The 20,437-nt window shown below is 42.5% G+C and overlaps 1 protein-coding gene and 1 pseudogene across 1 annotated transcript; one reads left to right on the forward strand and one right to left on the reverse strand.

Moving 5' to 3' along the window:
* Positions 1-6,413: 6,413 nt before the first annotated feature.
* Positions 6,414-12,571, reverse strand: LOC145600081 (uncharacterized). The gene is made up of 3 exons (XM_081655934.1): positions 12,425-12,571; positions 6,775-8,006; positions 6,414-6,657 (listed from the first exon to the last, which is right to left on the reverse strand). The coding sequence occupies exons 1-3, from the start codon at positions 12,569-12,571 to the stop codon at positions 6,414-6,416; spliced, it is 1,623 nt and encodes a 540-aa protein (XP_081512060.1).
* Positions 12,572-13,820: 1,249 nt separating this feature from the next.
* LOC145578316 (cucumisin-like) lies at positions 13,821-19,915 on the forward strand (annotated as a pseudogene).
* The last annotated feature ends 522 nt before the right edge of the window (positions 19,916-20,437 follow it).

Consider the following 20,437-nt stretch of genomic DNA (forward strand, 5'->3'; position numbering starts at 1 on the left):
TTGCATACTTGTTTGGTAAAGAAAACGTACACAACGTTTTGGTACGGTGAATGCATTGCAAGTTGTGCTTATATATAACTTTCTTATATGATAAATTACATTATAATATGATCAAGTATTAGAAGTATATATTAGTTTGAATTTATCAACTACAAGAAGAGTTATAAAGTCAAAAAAGTTTGTCACACAAACTTATAATATCATGCAAGAAATCTTAAAATTAATCACTTAAGTGAGACCTATTCTTATTATGAATGAATCGAATTGAAAAATATAGTTGCCTAACTAGTGGTTGGGCCGTTTCTTTTGAATGGTAATATAAATGTTAATAGTAATTTCGTTATATATATATATATATATATATATATATATATATAAACACGAATTTGATTAGGAGAGTGATTAAGATCAATAAGCTGATTATGGCTTCCAAATTATTTCCTCAGCCTTGTAATTACCACGTTTATCTACTCAACCTCATTATCTGTTTATGGCTTCTTTCACCCCTTACTCAAGCTACTCAAGATCAAAGAAAGGCAAGCATCTTAATTTCTTGCTTTATACCTACAATTTTTTCCTTTTAATTTTTATGATTTTAAGGTACATATAAAAGTAGCCTTTGAAAATTAGTGTAAGCAAAAGTAGGGAAATTATTGTTTGTTGTATGTGGAGTAAGTTTGTATGGGATTATAAGCGATAAATAATGGATAAAATAAAGTTTAGCATGAAAGATCGAATGAGTACGTGAAGCAAAAGTGTAACCAACAATAGTCAACAGTAGCATCAACAACAATAACAAAAAAAAAGTATCACAGTGAAACACAAGGAGTGTAAAGGAATTCATTAAAAAAAAAAAATTCTATGCTATTTTTTACTTGATTTGTTTCTTTTATCACATTTGTCAATGCATAACTTTAACGATCAATAACTTTAATTCTCCATAAGTAAACACTATAAAAGTTATACATTACGATAGTACTTATTGAGACGAATTTAGAAAGAAAAAAAAAAAAACTACATGAATATGTTTTTCCTTATATATCTATACTTAGTATTTAAAAACACAAACCATAATTTTTCATATGACACATGTCATCACAAGTCACTCACTACCACACATGACACATGTCACCCCTTTTAATCTTTTAGTTTAAGTCTTTATACATTCTATAACTTGCAGATTCAATTAAGAAAATGAAGTGTTTCATATACATCATAATAAAATAAAGTTGAACCAATTAATACACATCACATAAACATATGAATTGAATTATATAAAAATTGTCTTTTCAACTAATAGACTTAAAATATAACTTAAACCAATATGTCATTTCATATCCTATAGTCTTCATGTATATATATGTAACTAAATTCTTTTATCTTTTTCCCCAGTTCTACCCTCATTCTTTTTTTCCTTTTAAGTTTTAGCAATGAAACAATTAGTTCGTATTTCATATCACAAGTTTAGTTGAAAAACATACCTACATATGAAAAAATCTTGTTTCGAGTAAAAACAATGGGACCTTGCCAAAGGTCCAATGAAGTGGATGAAGACTTGTCCGGTCCAAATGATGTTGGGCCGAAGGTTTCCTGCACAGCAAACACACGTAAACTGGCCTCGGGGGTGGATCCGAGGAAGACCCCTCCGATGCCGAAGTCAAACAGTGTTTAGAGAGAAAAGCTATGCAAGAGATTTAATGCTTGAGGCTTTATGTGAGTATATGACAAATGATGTAATTGAAGGCTTTTATACCTTAGCATACAAAGAGAGGAGAATAATTGGGCCCCAAATAATCATGGGCCGACTATAACCACCTGGGCCAATTGACTTGTTGCTGACTTGGCTTGATTGGAGGCTTGGGCCTTGACCTTGGAATATTGGATCATTTAATGACTAGGCCCAATTAGCTTAATTGGACCCAAACAACTTGCCCCCCAGACCCGATTTGGAAGGATGACGGGTCGGGTTTGAATCCAATAAAAATGGAGGGAAGTAAATGATTTAATTAAATCAAAAGATTTAAATTTTAAACAGTCATTAACTAAATAACTGTAATTTGGATAATTAATGGGAAGTTGAGTGGATAGTGGGCGGTTAATCAAGAGAGAGAGTGTTTAACGGTTACTTAAGGAGGTTTAAGAGGAATTAAGCATTTTGGCTTTCTAAATTCCCATTTTCTGGAAACATAAAACCACGTTCGCCATTTCTCTTCTCATTTCTTCACCAATTCACTCTCGGATTCTCTAAGAAACCGTTGCTTCCACTTCGAAATTCCGCTCCGCACCCGAAATCAAAGCTCGACGCGCAAACCCGTTGCTCCGACCCATTGAATCGGCGAGTTTCGATTCTCATAAAGGTAATTTTCTTCGAATTTCCCTCGATTTTCTTAGTTTTCTCAAAGAATTCCTCTTTTCCCAATTTCCTTTCCCGCGAATCCGTCTATGGCTCGTTTAAGAGGTCACCGGACCGGGAGACGAGGTCAGGTCCGGGATCCCCGGGACCGCGCCGACGTATGGAATGGGGAACGCGTCGAGGAAGACCCGGAAAGGGGGATTTCGGCGGTCCCCTTGAACGCAGCTGCCCCTCAGCAAGGGGCCGAGGCTGGGCCTCCCCCTCAGCAGGGTGCCGAGGCTGGGGTTGCTGAACAGGGGCAAAACCTGCCTCCTATGCTCTGGGGTTTGCTACCTGGGTATGCTGAATGGCAGGATGCCAAAGCCCAAAGGGCTATGACTGACAATACCCCTTATTACTGGTGGGTTAGGCATGCCGAAGCTTATCGGTTTGCCGAACAGATTGAATTACACTACGACATCTTTGAAGAAGATGGGTATTGGTGTCGAATGCCCTCGCCTACTGACAGAATTCACCGCCCTCCCCCTGGGTATGTGGGAGTATACACTCGACAATTGCAGTACGGGCTTCGGTTTCCTTTGGATCCCTTCATCAGGGATATTCTAATAAAGTATAGGATTTCCCTGTGCCAATTAACGCCTGTCAGCATTCGGCGGGCGATGACTTATCTCTGGGTGTGCCGGTTTTTTGTCGTTGAACCGAATTTGCATTGCTTCCGAAGGATGCATCAGCTAGTGCAGAACACCCAGAGCGTGTATGGCCAGCACGGGTCTTCAGGCTGGTGGCGAATAGAGAGCCGCCCTGGCCTCAATATTTAACTATGTGGTCGAATGACTCTTCGGATAAGGACTAGAGAGGCCAGTGGATCTGGGTGAGGGCCCCTGCTGATCCGGAGCATCCCTACTTTTTCGGGGCCCCTCGCTATCTCTCCAGGCCCGATCCGAACATGCAAGATTTGGGTCCTGAAGACCCTGATGCCGCCAGCCATCCAAGTTATGAGCAGATGAACTTCTTCGGGAAGCAGAAAAATCCTGGGGGGACCGACCGACTGAAGTCCCTCCCAACTCGATGGCTTCCCGATAACCATTACGTCTTCCAGGAGAAGATGCTTGCAGTTGTCAGCCTCAGCCGTAAGTATAGAGACGGTAAGTACCTTCGGCTGGGGCCGGGGACTTTATTTTGTTATTACCTTATTTGTTTTGTCTGTCTTAGAGCTAACCTTCGACTTCTCCTTTCAGAGTTGAGCGAGGCTACCTCTGGCATTGACTACGGTCGGCTGGGAGTGAATGCTGAAAGGGTCATCTTAGACCGAGCTCCAGCTATCACTGCTCCGAAGGATCGCCCTCTGCGCCTACACTCTACGGGTCTTCAGATCGAGGCTGCTGCAGATTATCTGAGGCAGAAGCCTTGGTGGGAGAAGCGGGATCCTTTGAGGCCTTTGCTCGCCGAGGAAGTGCTCGCCGCTCAGGCTGCTGAAGAGGTGACTAGGGCCATTAACTCCCTAGAGAGGGGTGAAGGAACTTCTAGAGCTGCCGAGGTCCAGCCGAAGACACTGGTAAGTCTTTCAGCGCTTGCTCTTCTTTTTTTTTTTTTTTTTTTATACTGATCCCTTCTTGCTCCCCCACTTTTGCAGTCTGAGGAAGAGGGCAGAAGGAGAGAAGGAAAGGGTCCGGCATCGTCAGACGACCTTTCAGATTTTGAATCTTCAGACTCTGACGATATGGACGATCAGCCTCTGGAGCAAAGGAAGAGGAGAAGGACGGGCCCAGCTGTTATGGGTCCGGGAGAGTTTACACTGGGGCCAAGGCCTGGCGTAGTAATAAGGGAACCGGTTGCTAGACGGGGCAGGGTTCCGAGAAGTACAAGGGGTCCTCCGCCCTCGGTTCAGCCACCACCGCCAATCCCGTCGCCGCCGAGGACTCCTCCAACTGCTGACATGGAGGTGGACCAGCGGACTACTGATCCGAAGGAGGGGGTTCTGAAGCGATTTCCAACAAGGGGAGTGCTGCTGAGCTCCCTGAGGTTGAAATTATTGAAGTAGCCGAGGAGGCGGCTATTGCTGGAGACGGGGCCTCTAGGGGCTTCACTGATGAGATTCAGCGGGAGGTTGACGCCTTAACAAGTCAACCTCTCGGCGAGGCTGAAGGGGTCCAGGCTGGAGGGGACCGAACTGAAGGAGGGGAAACGACTGAGCCCGAGAAAGCTGATGAAGTTTCGTCAACTTCGTTCCACGTTTTCAAATCCTTCCAATCTGGGGACATGGGGTTCTCAGCTAAGAAGTGCTCTATCCCTGCTGGCGTTAGGGCCGAGATTTGGAGGAAGCACAAGGAAAGCGCTGAGGCTTATTTTGGTGGATGCTCCGACTTATCTGAAATGGAGCAGGTCCGAGAATGGTCTGTTCGGGCAACCGCTGGAATCGCCGAACATTGTCCCTCAGTACCAGATCCTGCCCGAGACAACCAGAGGCTGCTGATGCAGGTATGCAACAAAATTTTGCACTTTCAACGTTCCCAGTTTACTCCGTACCAATTTTATTTGACTTAGATTTAATTTTGGTTCTGCAGGTTGTCTACAACCACACCATGACCTGTGAGATGATTGATACACTCCAGGAAAGGGTGGACATTGCTGAAACGGAGGCAAAGCTTGCCCAGCTGAAGCAGGAGAAAGCTGAGCAAAGGGCTCAAGTTGTGATTGACTCCTTCAACACCTTCTGCGCTGAAATGGAGAAGGACGTCCTGCCTCAAATGGATGAAGGTGAGGCCCTGCTCAAAGCCTTCGGCGCGGTTGACGTTCCCAGCCTCAAGGCCAAGATCCAACAAAAAATTGACGCTGAGGTTAAATCTCAAGTGCTGGCCCGAGATGAGGTATCTCGGCAGAAGCTCGGGATCTTGGAGGCTAACGTCAAATAACACCGCGAAGCCTGCGAAGCAAGGGAGAAGGAGCTGGTCGAGGCTGGGGTCCAGCTAGAGTCTCAGCGGCAAAGCATCACCGGTCTGGAGGTTCAGCTGAAGAACCAGGAAGAGCGCTTTTCCCAGGCCCGAGCCCAGGCTGAGCAAATTGAGCAACGGCTTGCTGATGTCGAGGCTCAGTTGAAGAACAACGAGAGTCTTCCCAGAAAGCCTTGGAGGAGGTGCAGAAGAAGCTGGCCGATGCTGAGGCTCAGCTAGCCCTCAGGGTTTACACCCAGGAGGAGTACTCGACTGCCTACCTCAACGGCTATGGGGTAGCTCGGAGACTGGCTCTTCATGCTGCGCCTGACCTGGATTGGTATCAGTGCGAAATCTGGGCTGAGGACCCCGCGGACCCTCATATGCAGCAAGCCAGTCAGGCTGAAGTTGACTTGCTGGCTCGCCTCCAAGCCGAGGATGCTGAGATGAAGGAAGCTGAGCTGAAAGAAGTTGAGATGAAGGAAGGTGAAGTCCAGGCTTTAGTTCGACCTGCTTCTTCTGCAGCTGGGGCTGATGCCGCGCTGGACTCCACCCCCATTGGGATGCCTGACCCTCCAACTGAAGCCTAGGGACTCGGGCAGTCGCCTTCAGAATCTTGCGGATCAACGTGCTCTTAAAATGAAAGATGCCACTTTCTGACTGTTTTTTGCCTCTGTTTTTGCTTCAGCTTGCCTCAGTGTATAAACTATTTATCTTTTGTCTTGTACGCATTTCGGCAGCTGTTATTTTCCGCTTGTGGGCGGCTGCCGATATTATCTTTTACTTTGCTTGAACATTTATGCTTTGTAGCTCGTAATGCGGGCATGATTTCGTATTTATGCATTTGATATTTCCCTCATACTGCATTGCCTTGAACTTGCATTTTTTTTTTTTGCTAAGTACAAAGCTTCAGCATAGAGGTGTTAGCTGAGGCAGTCTGCACTTATTGTGCTTCTTGCCCTCCCAGAGATCTGAAGACTTGCTCTTCAGATTTCTTAGATAACTCTCATTTTCTGCCAGTTTATGCTTCTGCTCTTGATTTTCTGTCTATCTTAAAAATGGATATCTTAAACACAGGGCCAGCTGAAGGCAGTATTTGAGATAATGGATATCTGGGATACAGAGCTCAGTTAAGGCAATATCCCAGATTTGTCCATGGACTCATTGCCTTGCATAACAAGTCTTACTAAGGTTTTCACCCCAGCTGAAAGACCAGAGTTCCTTAAAAAGGCGAGTTTATCGGCAATCCGAAACCTGGTGCTCTGAAGGCGAAGGTTTCGGACAAGGCCGAAGGAAACTCTTGAAGAGTAGATAGTGTAAAGAAAAAACAGAGAGAATATTGCAAATGTTTGTAGAAAATAGCGGCTCTGAGGCCTTTCATTAATAATTCAAAATGTACTTACAAAGATTGTTCTGCCCCGAAGGGTTTACACATGGTATTTTTTAAGTACATCAGCATTCCAGTGATTTTTCAATTCAGTCCCATCCAACTGCCGAAGTCGGTATGTTCTTGGCTGAAGCTCATCATAAACTTCGTAGGGTCCCTCCCAAGCAGCTGAGAGTTTCCCATGAATTCGGTTTTTCTGCACTGCAGCAGCGTTCCGAAGGACGAGGTCTCCAATTCTGAGAGGCCTCGCTTGGATTCTTCGGTTGTAAAATTTGATGATTCTCTGCTTGTATGCAGTCATTTTGACTCGAGCTGAGTCTCTTACTTCGTCAAGGAAATCGAGAGATTCCTTCATAAGTTCCTCATTCTTGGCCGAGAAGTGGTGCACTCGCAGGATTTCAATACCGATCTCCACTGGAAGAACGGCTTCAGCGCCATACACCAATTCAAAGGGTGAGTGGCCCGTTGCCTCTTTTTCGATCGTCCGAAGGGACCAGAGGGTTCCTGGGAGCTCCTCCAGCCACTTGGACTTTTGGTCCTCTACCCTCTTTTTTAGGGCATTCAGGATCTGCTTATTTGCAGCTTTGGCCTGTCCGTTACTTTGTGGGTGCCATACCGCTGAATATGCCAATTTGATGCCGAACTGGTCTGTATACCGCTTCACCGGTAGGTTATCGAATTGTCTTCCATGGTCAAAGACAAATACTTTCGGGATGCCGAAACGAGTGATGATATTCTGCCAGATAAACTTCCGGACAGTTTGCTCTGTAATGTTCGAGGCTGCTTCGGCCTCGATCCATTTACTGAAATAGTCAACACCGACTATCAGCCATTTTTTCTGGTATGCGGCATCCGGAAATGGGCCAAGGATATCCAACCCCCATTGAGCAAATGGAAGAGGATTCAACACAGACTGAAGCTCTTGGGCTGGCTGATGGATGACTAGTGCGAATTTTTGGCATTTTTCGCATTTTCTGACCAGTTCCTTAGCGTCTGAGACCATGGTGGGCCAATAGTACCCCACCCTTAATGCTTTGTGAGCCAAGGTCCTTCCCCCAATGTGGTTCCCACAGATGCCGAGATGGATTTCCCGAAGGATATAATCTGCATCCGTCGGTCCCACACATTTCAGTAATGGGGCTGAGAAGGACTTCCTCAGCAGTTCCCCGTTGAAGACAATGAACCTTGAACCAGTTCGCTTCAACTTGGAGGCCAAAGTTCTGTCTTCGGGAATTTCTCCCCGAAGCTTGAAAGCCAAGATGGGATCCATCCAGCTTGGTTCTTGATCAACGCAGCACACTTCAGATGCTTCGTCGACACTTCTTTCTCGGCGCACCTCCACATATACAGATCGGTTCAGCTTAGTGAGAGTTGAGCTATCAAGTTTGGAGAGTGCATCGGCTTGAGCATTCTGACCCCTTGGGATCAGCTGAACTTCAAAAGTTCTCAGCTTTGCAATAACTGACATGATCTTGGCAAGGTATGATATCATTGAGGGCTCTTTGGCCTCGTAGCTGCCACCAATCTGATATGCAACTAGCTGAGAGTCTGTCTTCAAACAAACATGTTCGGCTTCCAGCGAGATGCACAATTCTAGGCCGGCAATGGCCGCCTCATACTTGGCTTCGTTGTTCGAAGCTTTGAATGAAAATTTTAGTGCGTACTCGAAGGACTTGCCTTCAGGAGAGGTTATGACCACCTTTGCCCCCGAACCGTTCACGGTGGAGGATCCATCCGTGAACACGGCCCAGGCTTTCTTTTCATCGTCTAGCGTTTCCTGGTACGAGCATTCGGCCAGGAAGTCCGCCAAAGCTTGAGCCTTTATGGCTGCTCTCGGCTGGTAGCTTATGCTCAATTCTGTGAGATCGAAAGCCCATTTGGCCAGCCTACCAGATTTTTCAACCTTGCCGAGAACCTTTTCCAGCGGCTGATCGGTCAAAACCACTATCTGATGACAATCAAAATAGGGTCTTAACTTCCGAGCCGCTACCACCACTGCATAAGCAACTTTTTCGAGTAAGGGGTAGCGGGTCTCGGCATCCGTCAGAGTGTGACTGACGAAGTAGATCGGTTAATGAACCTTACTTTCCTCCCTCAGCAGCACTGCACTGATGCTGGCTGGGCTGACAGCCACGTATAAGTACAGGGATTCTCCCTCCACTGGGCTAGCCAGCGTTGGGAGTTGGGCCAGGTGCTCCCGAAGCTTCTTGAAGGCTTCTTTTTGCTCGTCTTCCCAGACGAGCTCTTTTGTTTTCGGGAGTTTCAGAGCTTTGAAGAAAGGTAACCCCTTATCCGAGGCCCTGGAGATGAACCTCGATAGGGCTGCCATTCTTCCTGTGAGCCGCTGAACATCCCTCTTTGTTTTCAGCTCGGGAAGATCGAGCGCTGCCTGCACCTTGGCGGGATTGGCATCAATCCCTCTTTTGCTGACCATGAACCCAAGGAATTTCCCTGACTTCACGCCGAAGACACACTTCTTCGGATTCAGCTTCATCTGGTGTTTTCTTAGGGTGGCGAAAGTTTCTGCCAGGTCCTTAACATGGTCTTCATCTTTTTTTCTCTTGACGATTGAATCGTCAACGTAGACTTCCATGTTTCGGCCTTTTTGCTCGGCAAAAACTTGATCCACCAATCTTTGGTATGTTGCCCCCGCATTTTTCAATCCGAAGGGCATCATTTTGTAGTTGTACACCCCGACGTTCGTAACAAATGTCGTTTTTGCTCGGTCGTCGGGGTGCATGAAGATATGATGATACCCAGAAAATGCATCCATGAAACTAAGGCGTGGCCACTTGTCGAGTCGACCAGCTGATCGATCCTCGGCAAGGGATAAAAATCCTTCGGACACGCCTTATTTAGGTCCGTGAAGTCAACGCACATTCTCCAGGTGTCATTTGCCTTCTGAACAATCACAACATTAACCAGCCATTCTGGATACTGACAGGGTTCGATGAAGCCTGCGTCCAGCAACTTTTTGACCTCGGCTGCGATGTCCCGGTTCTTATTTGCGGAGTAGTTCCGCTTCTTTTGCTTAACTGGTCGACACGTGGGGTCGACATTAAGCTTATGGGAGATGAGGTCTGGACTTATCCCGGGCATGTCAGCTGCCGAGAAAGCAAACACATCTCGGTTTTCCCAAAAGAGCTGGATGAGCTCAACGCGGACTTTTGGATCAAGGTCCAATCCGATTGTAACGCATTTTTCGGCGTCTCCTTCGGTCAATTCGACCGTTTCGGTCTGATGGTCTAGCTCCATTGCCGTGGGGCCGGACTCCTCGTTTTCTGGCCTGCTGTCTATGTCAGCAGGAGTTCCAGATTTTTTCTTTTTCGGCTGGCTCTCTGAGTCTTTCGGCTCAGATGATGAGCTAGCCTTTTCTTTTCCTAGCCCTTTTTCTTTGGCCAGGTCTCTTTGAGCCGAAGCACTTAGGCCTTTCGGCTTCTTCGCATTCGGCTGATTATCTTTCTCCTCGTCGTCCTCGACGTCCTCTTTTGTACGACTGGTGGACGGCTTGAGGTAGTTGCACCTTCGGGCCTCCTTTTGGCTGCTCTCGATCCTTTCGGGGTAGCCAGCATCCGAGACATAGATCATCAGCTGATGGTATGTCGAGACTACCCCTTGGATCTCATGAATAATGGGTCTCCCCATGATCATGTTGTACACTGAAGGAGCATCGATGACCAAGAATTCGGTCATGACGTTCCTGGCTGCCTCATCGCAGCCGATGGTGACAGGAAGTGTTACCTTCCCGTCTGGATAAGTTGAGGCCCCGTTGAATCCGGATACCGGGTAGGGTACCGGCGTGAGGTGCTTGGGCTTTAGCTATATTTGATTGTAGGCCTTTCGGAACAGAATGTTTGCTCCGCTGCCGCCATCAACAAGAACCTTGCTGACGTCGTGGTTGGCCACCGTGGCGATAATCACCAACGGATCTTCGTGAGGGAACGTCACCCCTCGGCAGTCAGCGGCTGTGAACGTCATGTTCGGCACCGGCGACTGAGGAGGCTGAAGGTTGGCGTTGTTCACCTAATGGGTTAGAGCCCTAAGGTGACGTTTGTGTTCTCTCCGAGAGCATATTCCTCCCGAGATCACATTAATTGGAGGGAATTTTCCCTCTGCGTTTTTGCTGTTCTTTTGGGGGAAATCGAGGTCTTGCCGAGAGTCCTTTTCGGATTTCTCAGCCTCTTTTTTCTCGCGGTGATCCGCGATGTATTTTTTCAAGTATCTCTTCCGAACCATATCTTCGATTTGGTCCTTCAGCTGGATACACTCTTCGGTGTTGTGTCCCGGTGATTCATGGAACTCACACCACTGATTTTTATTTTTGCGCTGATACCACTCGGGGAGTGATCTCGGCTTCCTATAACTCTGCTCTTCCTTCGTCACGCTGTAAATCTTAGCGCGCGGGAGAGTCAGCGGAGTATAGGATTCATATCTGCCTGTGAAAGGGGCAGATTTTTCTTTCTTCGGCTCGTTGGCCGAGGATTGTTCTGAGGCTTTCGCCTTTCCTTTTGTCTTCTGGCCTTGGCCTTCCGACGTTTGTTTTTGCTTCCCACCCCCGGATTGGGGTTGGGATTTTGTTTTGTTCCATTCTTCGGCTCGGATGAATTTATCCGAGGCGTTCAGAGCCTCCTCCAGGGTCTGCGGGGTATGCATGACCATGAAGTCTAGGAACTTTCCAGGCTGAAGGCCGTTCTGCATTGCAAAAACGGCTAGCCCTTGGTCCAGCTGAGAAACGCTGGATGACTCGTTGCTGAAACGAGTCAGGTAGTCTCGGAGACTCTCAGTCTTCCCTTGCTGCAGGCCCATGAGCTCTGCAGTGGTATTCTCTCGGCGGTTTGCCGTGGAGAATTTACTCTTGAACTTGGTGGACAAGTCGTCCCACCCCGTTATGGAGCCTTCCTTTACTCCCTTGGAGATCCACGCTTGCACGACCCCCTTGAGAGTGGTGAGAAAATATTTGCACCAGGTCGCTTCGGACCTTGGGCAAAGATGCATGTGCCCCTCGTAGGAGGCGATATGGTCCTTCGGATCTGAAGTCCCATCATATGTAATGTGCGACGGTATTTTAACCGTAGGCACATGCTCTTCCAGAATCCATTGCTCGAATGGAGAACTGGTGGGTAGCATAACGGCCTTGCCTTTGTTCCTGGTCGAAGGGACCGCGCTCCGCCCTCTTAGAGAGGTAGGAGTGGTTTTCGTCCCTGGCTGGGAAGTTCGGGCCTCGGCTGCAGGAAATGAGAGGCGACTATGCACACTCGGTTCCCTGCCGTCGAGTCGGTCGAAAACGCTTCGGCGAACAGTCTCAGGTTGCCCTCGACGGTCAGTTTCCGGCCGAGAGGCTGAGCTGCTGCTCTTGTGAGTTTCTGGCCGAGAGGTAGAGGATTCTTTAAAAAAGTGAGGGTTCTTTTTCCTCTCTCTTTCAGTCCTCCAAGTGTCCTCTTCCCATTCTTCCAGCTCCCTGAAAGAAGGAGGCTTTCCCCCCTCTCGGTCAACCTTCCTCCGCTGATGCCTGGTATGCGGAGGAGTTCGGTCGCGAGGTGGGGGCATATTTTGTGCCCTCATCGCCTCCATGAGCACCGCGAGCGCTCTTGCCACTTCTTCCTAGCTGGGCTCCGTCAAAGGGGTCCTCGGCTGAGTGTGAGAGTGAGAGCGGATGGTCAAAGGTTGACTTTGGGGCACTGATTGAGTCCTATGATCGCACTCACTTCTTTTAGACCGAGGAGGACTCGGTCTATGATGAGAGTTGTGAATTACAGGGGATAGGGAATCCTCCCAGTATGATCCTCTCCCCGTACTAGCACCCTTAGAAGAGTTCCGGTCCGGCGAAGGTGATGGTGTAGGAGTCTTAGGCCTTTCACCCGCTCCCTGACTTGATCTCTTGTTCTTGCGGTTCTTAGCCATTGCTACTAAGATTTTTACAAGCTAAGATGATTTTGATTGGCTTAAATATTTTTTGAAAGTCTTCCCCACAGACGGCGCCAAATTCTTGCGAGTAAAAACAATGGGACCTTGCCGAAGGTCCAATGAAGTGGATGAAGACTTGTCCGGTCCAAATGATGCTGGGCCGAAGGTTTCCTGCACAGCAAACACACGTAAACTGGCCTCGGGGGTGGATCCGAGGAAGACCCCTCCGATGCCGAAGTCAAACAGTGTTTAGAGAGAAAAGCTATGCAAGAGATTTAATGCTTGAGGCTTTATGTGAGTATATGACAAATGATGTAATTGAAGGCTTTTATACCTTAGCATACAAAGAGAGGAGAATAATTGGGCCCCAAATAATCATGGGCCGACCATAACCACTTGGGTCAATTGACTTGTTGCTGACTTGGCTTGATTGGAGGCTTGGGCCTTGACCTTGGAATATTGGATCATTTAATGACTAGGCCCAATTAGCTTAATTGGACCCAAACAAATCTAAATATGAACCCGTGCATCGAACGGGCCAAAATGCTAGTTCTTCACAAAAGACGGACAAAGGAGAGGTGGTGAATAGTTTAAAATTCAATTAAAAAAAATGGAGGAAGTAGGAATTAGGGTCAAGGAGAGGTGGTTTTGCTAAGAAAGAAAGATATGGTATTCATGCATGCGTGCAAGAAAAATCAACTATATGGCCCTATGGGGGTCTAGGTAGTTACATGATTATTTATTTAATTATTTTATTTTATTTTATTTATTTATTTTATCTATATAATTTTAATGGTGTTGCATAATCTTTTTAAGTGTAACTTGAATCCTACGTACCTGGATTTGATAAACTCTTTGGGAAAAAAATATGAATAAGGCTCTTTGTGGTTCATTTCAATTTGGCTGAAATTATATTATCTGATGTATATGTCCAATCAATTTATTTGAATAAAGAATATTTTTAGTATGAAATTATCTTAACTTATTTGAAATTGTTTAAAATTAGGTCTTAAAACAACTTATTTTGTTTGAACTAAACTTACTCGTATTTCAGTTAACGAGAACGAAAATACTCTCTTACATATTATCTAGATCGTAATTAGGAGAACTAATGATACCTGATCGGATTTTGATTGGGTGGAGTTTCACCCACATCCATCTCCCATTCAATTCCCTCCACCCAAATTAATTCACCTGTCCATTTAATTTGGGTTTTTGTACATTCATTTAAAATGGATATATCGGGTTCATAGATATCCATTTAATTTTGACATCCTTAGTAATAGAGCAATAATCCTTCGTTTAACTTACTAATTGTTGTCTATTTAATTATGTATACTTATATCATATACATGGGTGATCGGATTAATCCAAACGTTCCGGCAAAAGACCTTCATATTGATATGTTAAGCGGCGTTCTTAATGGGTGAGGACTTTTATTTTTATTTTTTTTTAATGTTTTCTTCTAAGAATTCAAAAGCATTGGATTTTTTTATCCTACATTTTAGGTGTATGTCATTTAAGTGTGAGTTAAGTCACTTAGTTGGTAACTAATGGTATAAAAATGGACATCTATTTTCTTTTTAAATTAAAACTAATGTAATTGAGTTTTTTTTTTTTTTTTGGTGGTTTAGTGTTCCTCGTCACAAGGTTTCAGAACACCTATTCTATTCTTACGAGAATTTTCATGGATGCGTAGCAAAACTAACTGAAAACGAGGTAAAGGTTATCGCTGGTACGTTACTATATGTGCCCCGACTTTTTTTTATATATATTTTCTCTCGATTTTGTTGTACAATGAAAAAAAAAAACCCTAACGTTTTCGTACAAAAAAAAAAATTGTGGTAGATATGGTAGGAGTTGTTTCGGTATTTCCAAATGAAAAGTATGACCTTCATACAACAAGGTCCTGGGATTTCATGGGTTTCCCTCTTAATGTCGAAAGAAGCAACACCGAGAGTGATGTTATCGTCGGAGTTATTGATTTTGGTATTTGGCCTGAATCTGAAAGCTTTCAAGATGAAGGTCTTGGTCCACCTCCCACCAAATGGAAGGGCCGATGTCACAATATTACTTGTAACAAGTAAGTTCTCTTAGCGCTATGGAAAATATTAACCACATCGATCATCCCAAATTTCTTAACACTTTACATTTTCAAATTTACAAACCTAATGCTTTGACCATAAATATCTCTAATTTTGTACTCCATTACAGAATAGTAATAATACGTAATATTTTAAAAATGACACTAGTAATAGAACTTACAAAACATGGTCAACTAAAGTGGAATTGTACATCATGTATAAAGTCAAAAAATTAAAAACATTCAGAAACGGATGTAATATATATTACTTTCTTTGTCCCATAATACATGATACAATAATTAAACATTGCACATATGTCTATGCACTAGTTTGACTTTATTTTTATATAATTAAATATTAATGAAAATTATTTTTAAAATTATATAATGAAATATTAAATTAAAACCTATCTAACTATATATTTTGTGATAAAATATATTTTTATTTGTTAATAAAAAAAAATTACGGTCAAACCTACTGCATGAATAATGAAAAAAGTTCAACGTCTCATGTATTGTGAGACGGAGGGAGTAGTATCATGGATTTACATAGAAATTATTTAAGTCAAGTTTGTGTTCTCTAACCATCATCTAATTATAACACCCATAATTATTGCAGCAAAATAATGAGGGCTGCCCAGTTGATCTTTATGATTTTTTCACTTTGTAAATCTTTTGCGCCAAGTCAGCTCATGTCTATATGGTATGATGACTCAGTTCACCATCTCAGCGGTTGTCATTTTGTCTTGCTGAGTCAATTGATGAGAATGCTCACGGATGTCAAAAAAATTTTAACTTTGCAATTTGTTTCTCATAACGTCCGTTTGATATTGTACTTGTTTTCCTTGTTGGAGTAGCTGTTTTGAAGTATTGAATTAAATGTGTGGCTGGTAATTTAAAAAGCCTCAATGTCTCTATTGTTCCACAAAACCTATCTTGGGTAACAAGTTTGGATCTTTGAAAAAAAAAAACAAAAAAATTAATATTAAGAATTGAGTAGAAGCAGTGGCGGATCTAGCGGGGGTTCAGGGGGTTCAACTGAACCCCGTTAGATCCGGAAAAAAAAATTTAAAGTTATTTAAAAAAAAACCTATAAATAAAATATCTTAAACAATTGTTTACTATGTCAGGCGCTAGCTCAGTTGGTTTAGTGACTCTCAAATTGTGCCACAGATCGCGTGTCCCAGGACGCGCAACTTTTTTTTTTCTTTCTTCTCCATTTTTTCTCACTTCTCAAGCCGCCGCACCGAGACACGTCCACACCTGTCGCCACTGCTCACCGACGAGGCCACGAGGGTCGAGGGCGACGCCGACGATCTACTCGAGGTAACATTCTCTCACTTACTCCCTGTTTTTTCTTTTCAATTTCTGTTTTTTCTTTTCTGTTTTTGAGTTTTAATTTTGAGTTTTGAGTTTCTTAAATCTTAATTGTTAATATCATAATATGTTGATTCACTTGGATACTTGATTGTTAAATGAATTATGAATTAATTTGCAGTAGATGTAGTACTAATTAATTTTATTTGAATTATTGTAATGTACTAGGGTGTGACCATGAAAAGTTTGCATCTTTTGTAATTGAAGAATGCTTTTGTAATTTGCATCTTTTTTATGTATTGTATTTTGACATTTAATTGAAGTTATGTATTGTTGTATCGGATCATTTTATTTTGCAATTTTATTGAAATTTGAACTTATTTTGTTGTTTACTTATGTATTGATATTTATTTGAACATTCTATTTTATACTTGTATACCCGATTTATATCCGTGCATTTGGATATCGGGTGTTTGATAAAGTTCGAACCCCCTAGGTCCAATTCCTGGATCCGCCACTAAGTAGAAGTAGAGGGAGATAAACCTTCAAACTTGAAATTCAGTAGGATTTGAAACCTTCAATTGTTGAATGTGGAGATCCACGAGAAAGAGTAGAGGGAGGAAAGTTCGGGGATGGTATAGTAAGGAAGGAGAGGTATGAAGGAGATGCTGCTAAACCTTAACTATCCGTTAAGATGTCGGCAACGGACGTCTAAAGTGGTTGACAAGATAGTCCCTGGTTTATGTTAACGTCGTCAATGAGCTGGACATGTATACGTGGAAGTATGTACAAGTCAGGGCGAGTACGTGGGCTTGTAATTACCAAAGGGACCTTCAGTAATGTAGGCGAAATTACCAGACTGACCCTAGATTAACAAGTTACAGCAATCATAAACATCAACTAGGAATTACCGCAAAATAATTGGCGCACAATATTTTCGAGCAGATGGAGAATTTAGCAACGGCGACATAGCATCCCCTAGAGATACAAACGGACATGGAACACACACTGCCTCAACAGTTGCTGGAGGAGTTGTGAAAATGGCTAGCTTCCTAGGCCTCGGCCAAGGAACTGCTAGAGGGGGCGTACCATCTGCAAGAATCGCGGTGTACAAACCATGTTGGTCTGATAGTTGCTTATTTGCTGATATCTTAGCAGCATTTGATGCAGCTATATCAGATGGAGTGGACATCATTTCAGTTTCACTTGGAAGTAGTCGAGCCCGAGCACGACCGTACTTCACTGGTCCAACAGCCATTGGTGCATTTCATGCAATGAAAAAAGGTATCTTAACTTCTGCCTCTGCTGGAAATAGGGGTCCTGGACTTCAAACTCTTGGAAATTATGCACCTTGGATACTTACGGTTGGAGCTAGTACTATGGATCGTAAGTTTACCACTAAGGTTCAACTTGGTAATGGCTTGGTGTTCGAGGTTAGTCTGAAAATAAATTATTAAGAGTGTAATCAAATTTGATTAGTAGGATAAAATTTGGTTAAATGTACTACTTGATTTTTTTTTTTTTTTTTGTTTCCTCACTTCAACTTGTTTTGTGTCTTAATAATATTTTATTCCGTATAAGTCCCTGTTCGGCTGTTCCCTTTTTAAAAAAATATTCTGTAAAATTAATTTCAGTTCAGTAAACTTAATTTATGACTAAAAGATGGCGTTACATCAAGGTTTTAGGTCGTTAGTGAGGTTTGCTGAGTAGTCACCCGATATGTGGCTACGTGCATGTACATGTCATGAGCAGGATAAGTTACAATTATGTCCTCTGATAAACAGGTTGAAGTACCCACAAAGCCCCTAGATTAGCGTCTTATAGCAATCAAAGAGATTAACATGAATTTGCCCAAAAACAATTACAGTTCAGCAAAATTAATTTCAATTTAGTAAAAATAATTTCAATAATTCAGCAAAAGCAAGGTGAAGTGAACATCACCTAACAAAAAAGAACTGAGAGAGTATTACTTATTTTACTACTTATTTTTTGGTTCATTGTTATTAAGAATATATATTGTTTTTTTTTTTTTTTTTTTTTTTTTTTTTTTTTTTGACAAGTACAATATATATTGCTTAATACAGGGAATTCACTAAATACATTTGACACCCAACATAAGACGTTTCCCCTGATTTATGGAGGAGATGCACCGGACACTGAATTATCAAACTCATCAAATTCCAGGTATGATTGAATAAATCTTTAGTGTACATGAGTAGTTACATTGTTAATGATCTAATTGTATTATATTTGTCACACAATATTTCAGGTTTTGTTTACGTAATACATTAAATAGTACATTGGTGGAAGGCAAGATTGTTTTATGTGATAGATTTATAAGTGGTGAGGAGCCTTATCTTGCTGGTGCAGCTGGGGTTATAATGCAAGATGTCGAACCCCATGATCGTGCAGCTCCCTTCCCTCTCCCTGCATCTTATCTTCGTGTTGATGATGCTGCTCGCGTTCTCTCCTACACTAGAAATCTAACAAGGTTTTACTTATAAACCTTCCGAATACAGAGTATTCTCTCTGTTTCACATGATAATTTCATCCAAATTCACTTATAAGCCTTCTTATTACGTACAGAGTACTCCCTCCGTTTCACATTAATCTCTAAATATTTATAAAACGAATACTGTTCAAAGTTTCAAACTATTATGTGATGGAGGATGATGACTAAACTTAGATTCTAAAATTCTTGTTCTAATTTTATTGTAAATGTGCTAAAAAAAATATGATGGACTAAAATCTTGTTATGTATGTTAATATGTATGCAGTACTCCATTTGGAACAATACATAAAAGTGTAGAAGTGAAGGATACATCAGCACCATATGTAGCTTCGTTTTCCTCAAGAGGTCCTCATCCACTCTCGCCCCATATTCTTAAGGTAAAAGATACTCGAATATACATAGTTCTTCGATTAACAACAAACAGAATAACTACAATAATAATTAAGGTGGAAAAACTCACTAGTGAAAATGTGCAATTGTTATTTTCAGCCCGACTTAGTTGCCCCTGGAGTGAACATTCTAGCAGCCTGGCCACCGATAGCATCTGTTACCGGTGTTGAAGGTGATACGCGATCTGTGTTGTATAACATGTTGTATGGGACTTCCATGGCATGTCCACATGCCACTGCTGTAGCTGCTTATGCTAAGTCTTTCCATCCTACTTGGTCCGCGGCTGCTATAAGATCTGCTCTCATGACTACTGGTATGTAGGATTAGTTTCTCTAAACCTTCTTTTATGTTAAATTACATAGTATTTCTTAATTTAGGCAATATAATGAATTTGTTAGAAAACTTACTTGCTACATAATAATTAATGTATATTGTCAGTTTGTCACACTACATGACATTTCTTGTACATAGACCAGAAATAATTTATTCCTAAATGTTTTGTTTATACAAATTTGACAGCTTTACCAATGAGTAATACAAATGAAGAAGCTGAATTAGCGTATGGTTCAGGCCATATAAATCCATTAAAGGCTATAGACCCCGGCCTAGTGTACGATGCTGAAGAGGGTGACTATGTGAAGTTTTTGTGCAGTCAAGACCTCAACGACACTCATATTGGATTAATAACCGGTATAAACAGCAGATGCCACAAAAATCGTGCTAATTGGGATCTTAACTACCCTTCAATCCGCTCCCTACAAATTTAGGCCCCTTTGACACAATGTATACTAGGACTATCACTAATGTTGGTTCTCCAAATTCTACTTACAAGGCTGCAGTAACTATGCCGCAAGGGCAGGCATTGTCTATCAAAGTTCGACCATCTGTTTTGCCATTCAACTCGCTTGGACAAAAAATGACCTTCAATGTGAGGGTTTATGGGACAATTGGTATGAGAGCTTTGATGTCAGCTTCTTTGGGGTGGGATGATGGTCAACATCAAGTTCGAAGCCCTATTGTTGTTTTTAATTTGTCTTAGAAGTTCTTGATGAGCTGCAAATTGGATAAATCGAGTTAGTTTTGTGTTGATGTTGCCTAATTGTCTATAAGTTTATAATACGATAGTGGTATAGAATTTTGACGAGTCATATTGGGATCTTATCTTTATCTAATTAGGCCTTATTTGAGTTAGAGTGTGTGCTTACCCAGGGCCCATGACAGAGAAGGCCCAAATTATATTTCCTTTGAAGTTTATGTTATGCGTTATTTTATACATCATTCGTTTTTTTTAATAGTTGCAACAGTTTAACTTTTATACTATACATGTTTTACTTTGACGATTTATACCTAATTAAAAATCTACTTATATGGGATCTTGTTAGATTTGTCTCAATTTATACAATTAAAGATATTAACGATTGAAAACATGTGTCGACAAGCATGAAAAGAGAAGTGTTGAAATTAAAAATAAAAAATAATAAATAAATAAATAAATAAAATAAATAAATTTACTAGTAGAAAAATATCAATATTTATTTTCATCCACCTGGTTTGTATTTTT

The sequence above is a fragment of the Chenopodium album genome, chromosome 2 (assembly GCF_948465745.1).
Source record: "Chenopodium album chromosome 2, dcCheAlbu1.1, whole genome shotgun sequence".
Classification (NCBI taxonomy): Eukaryota; Viridiplantae; Streptophyta; class Magnoliopsida; order Caryophyllales; family Amaranthaceae; genus Chenopodium; species Chenopodium album.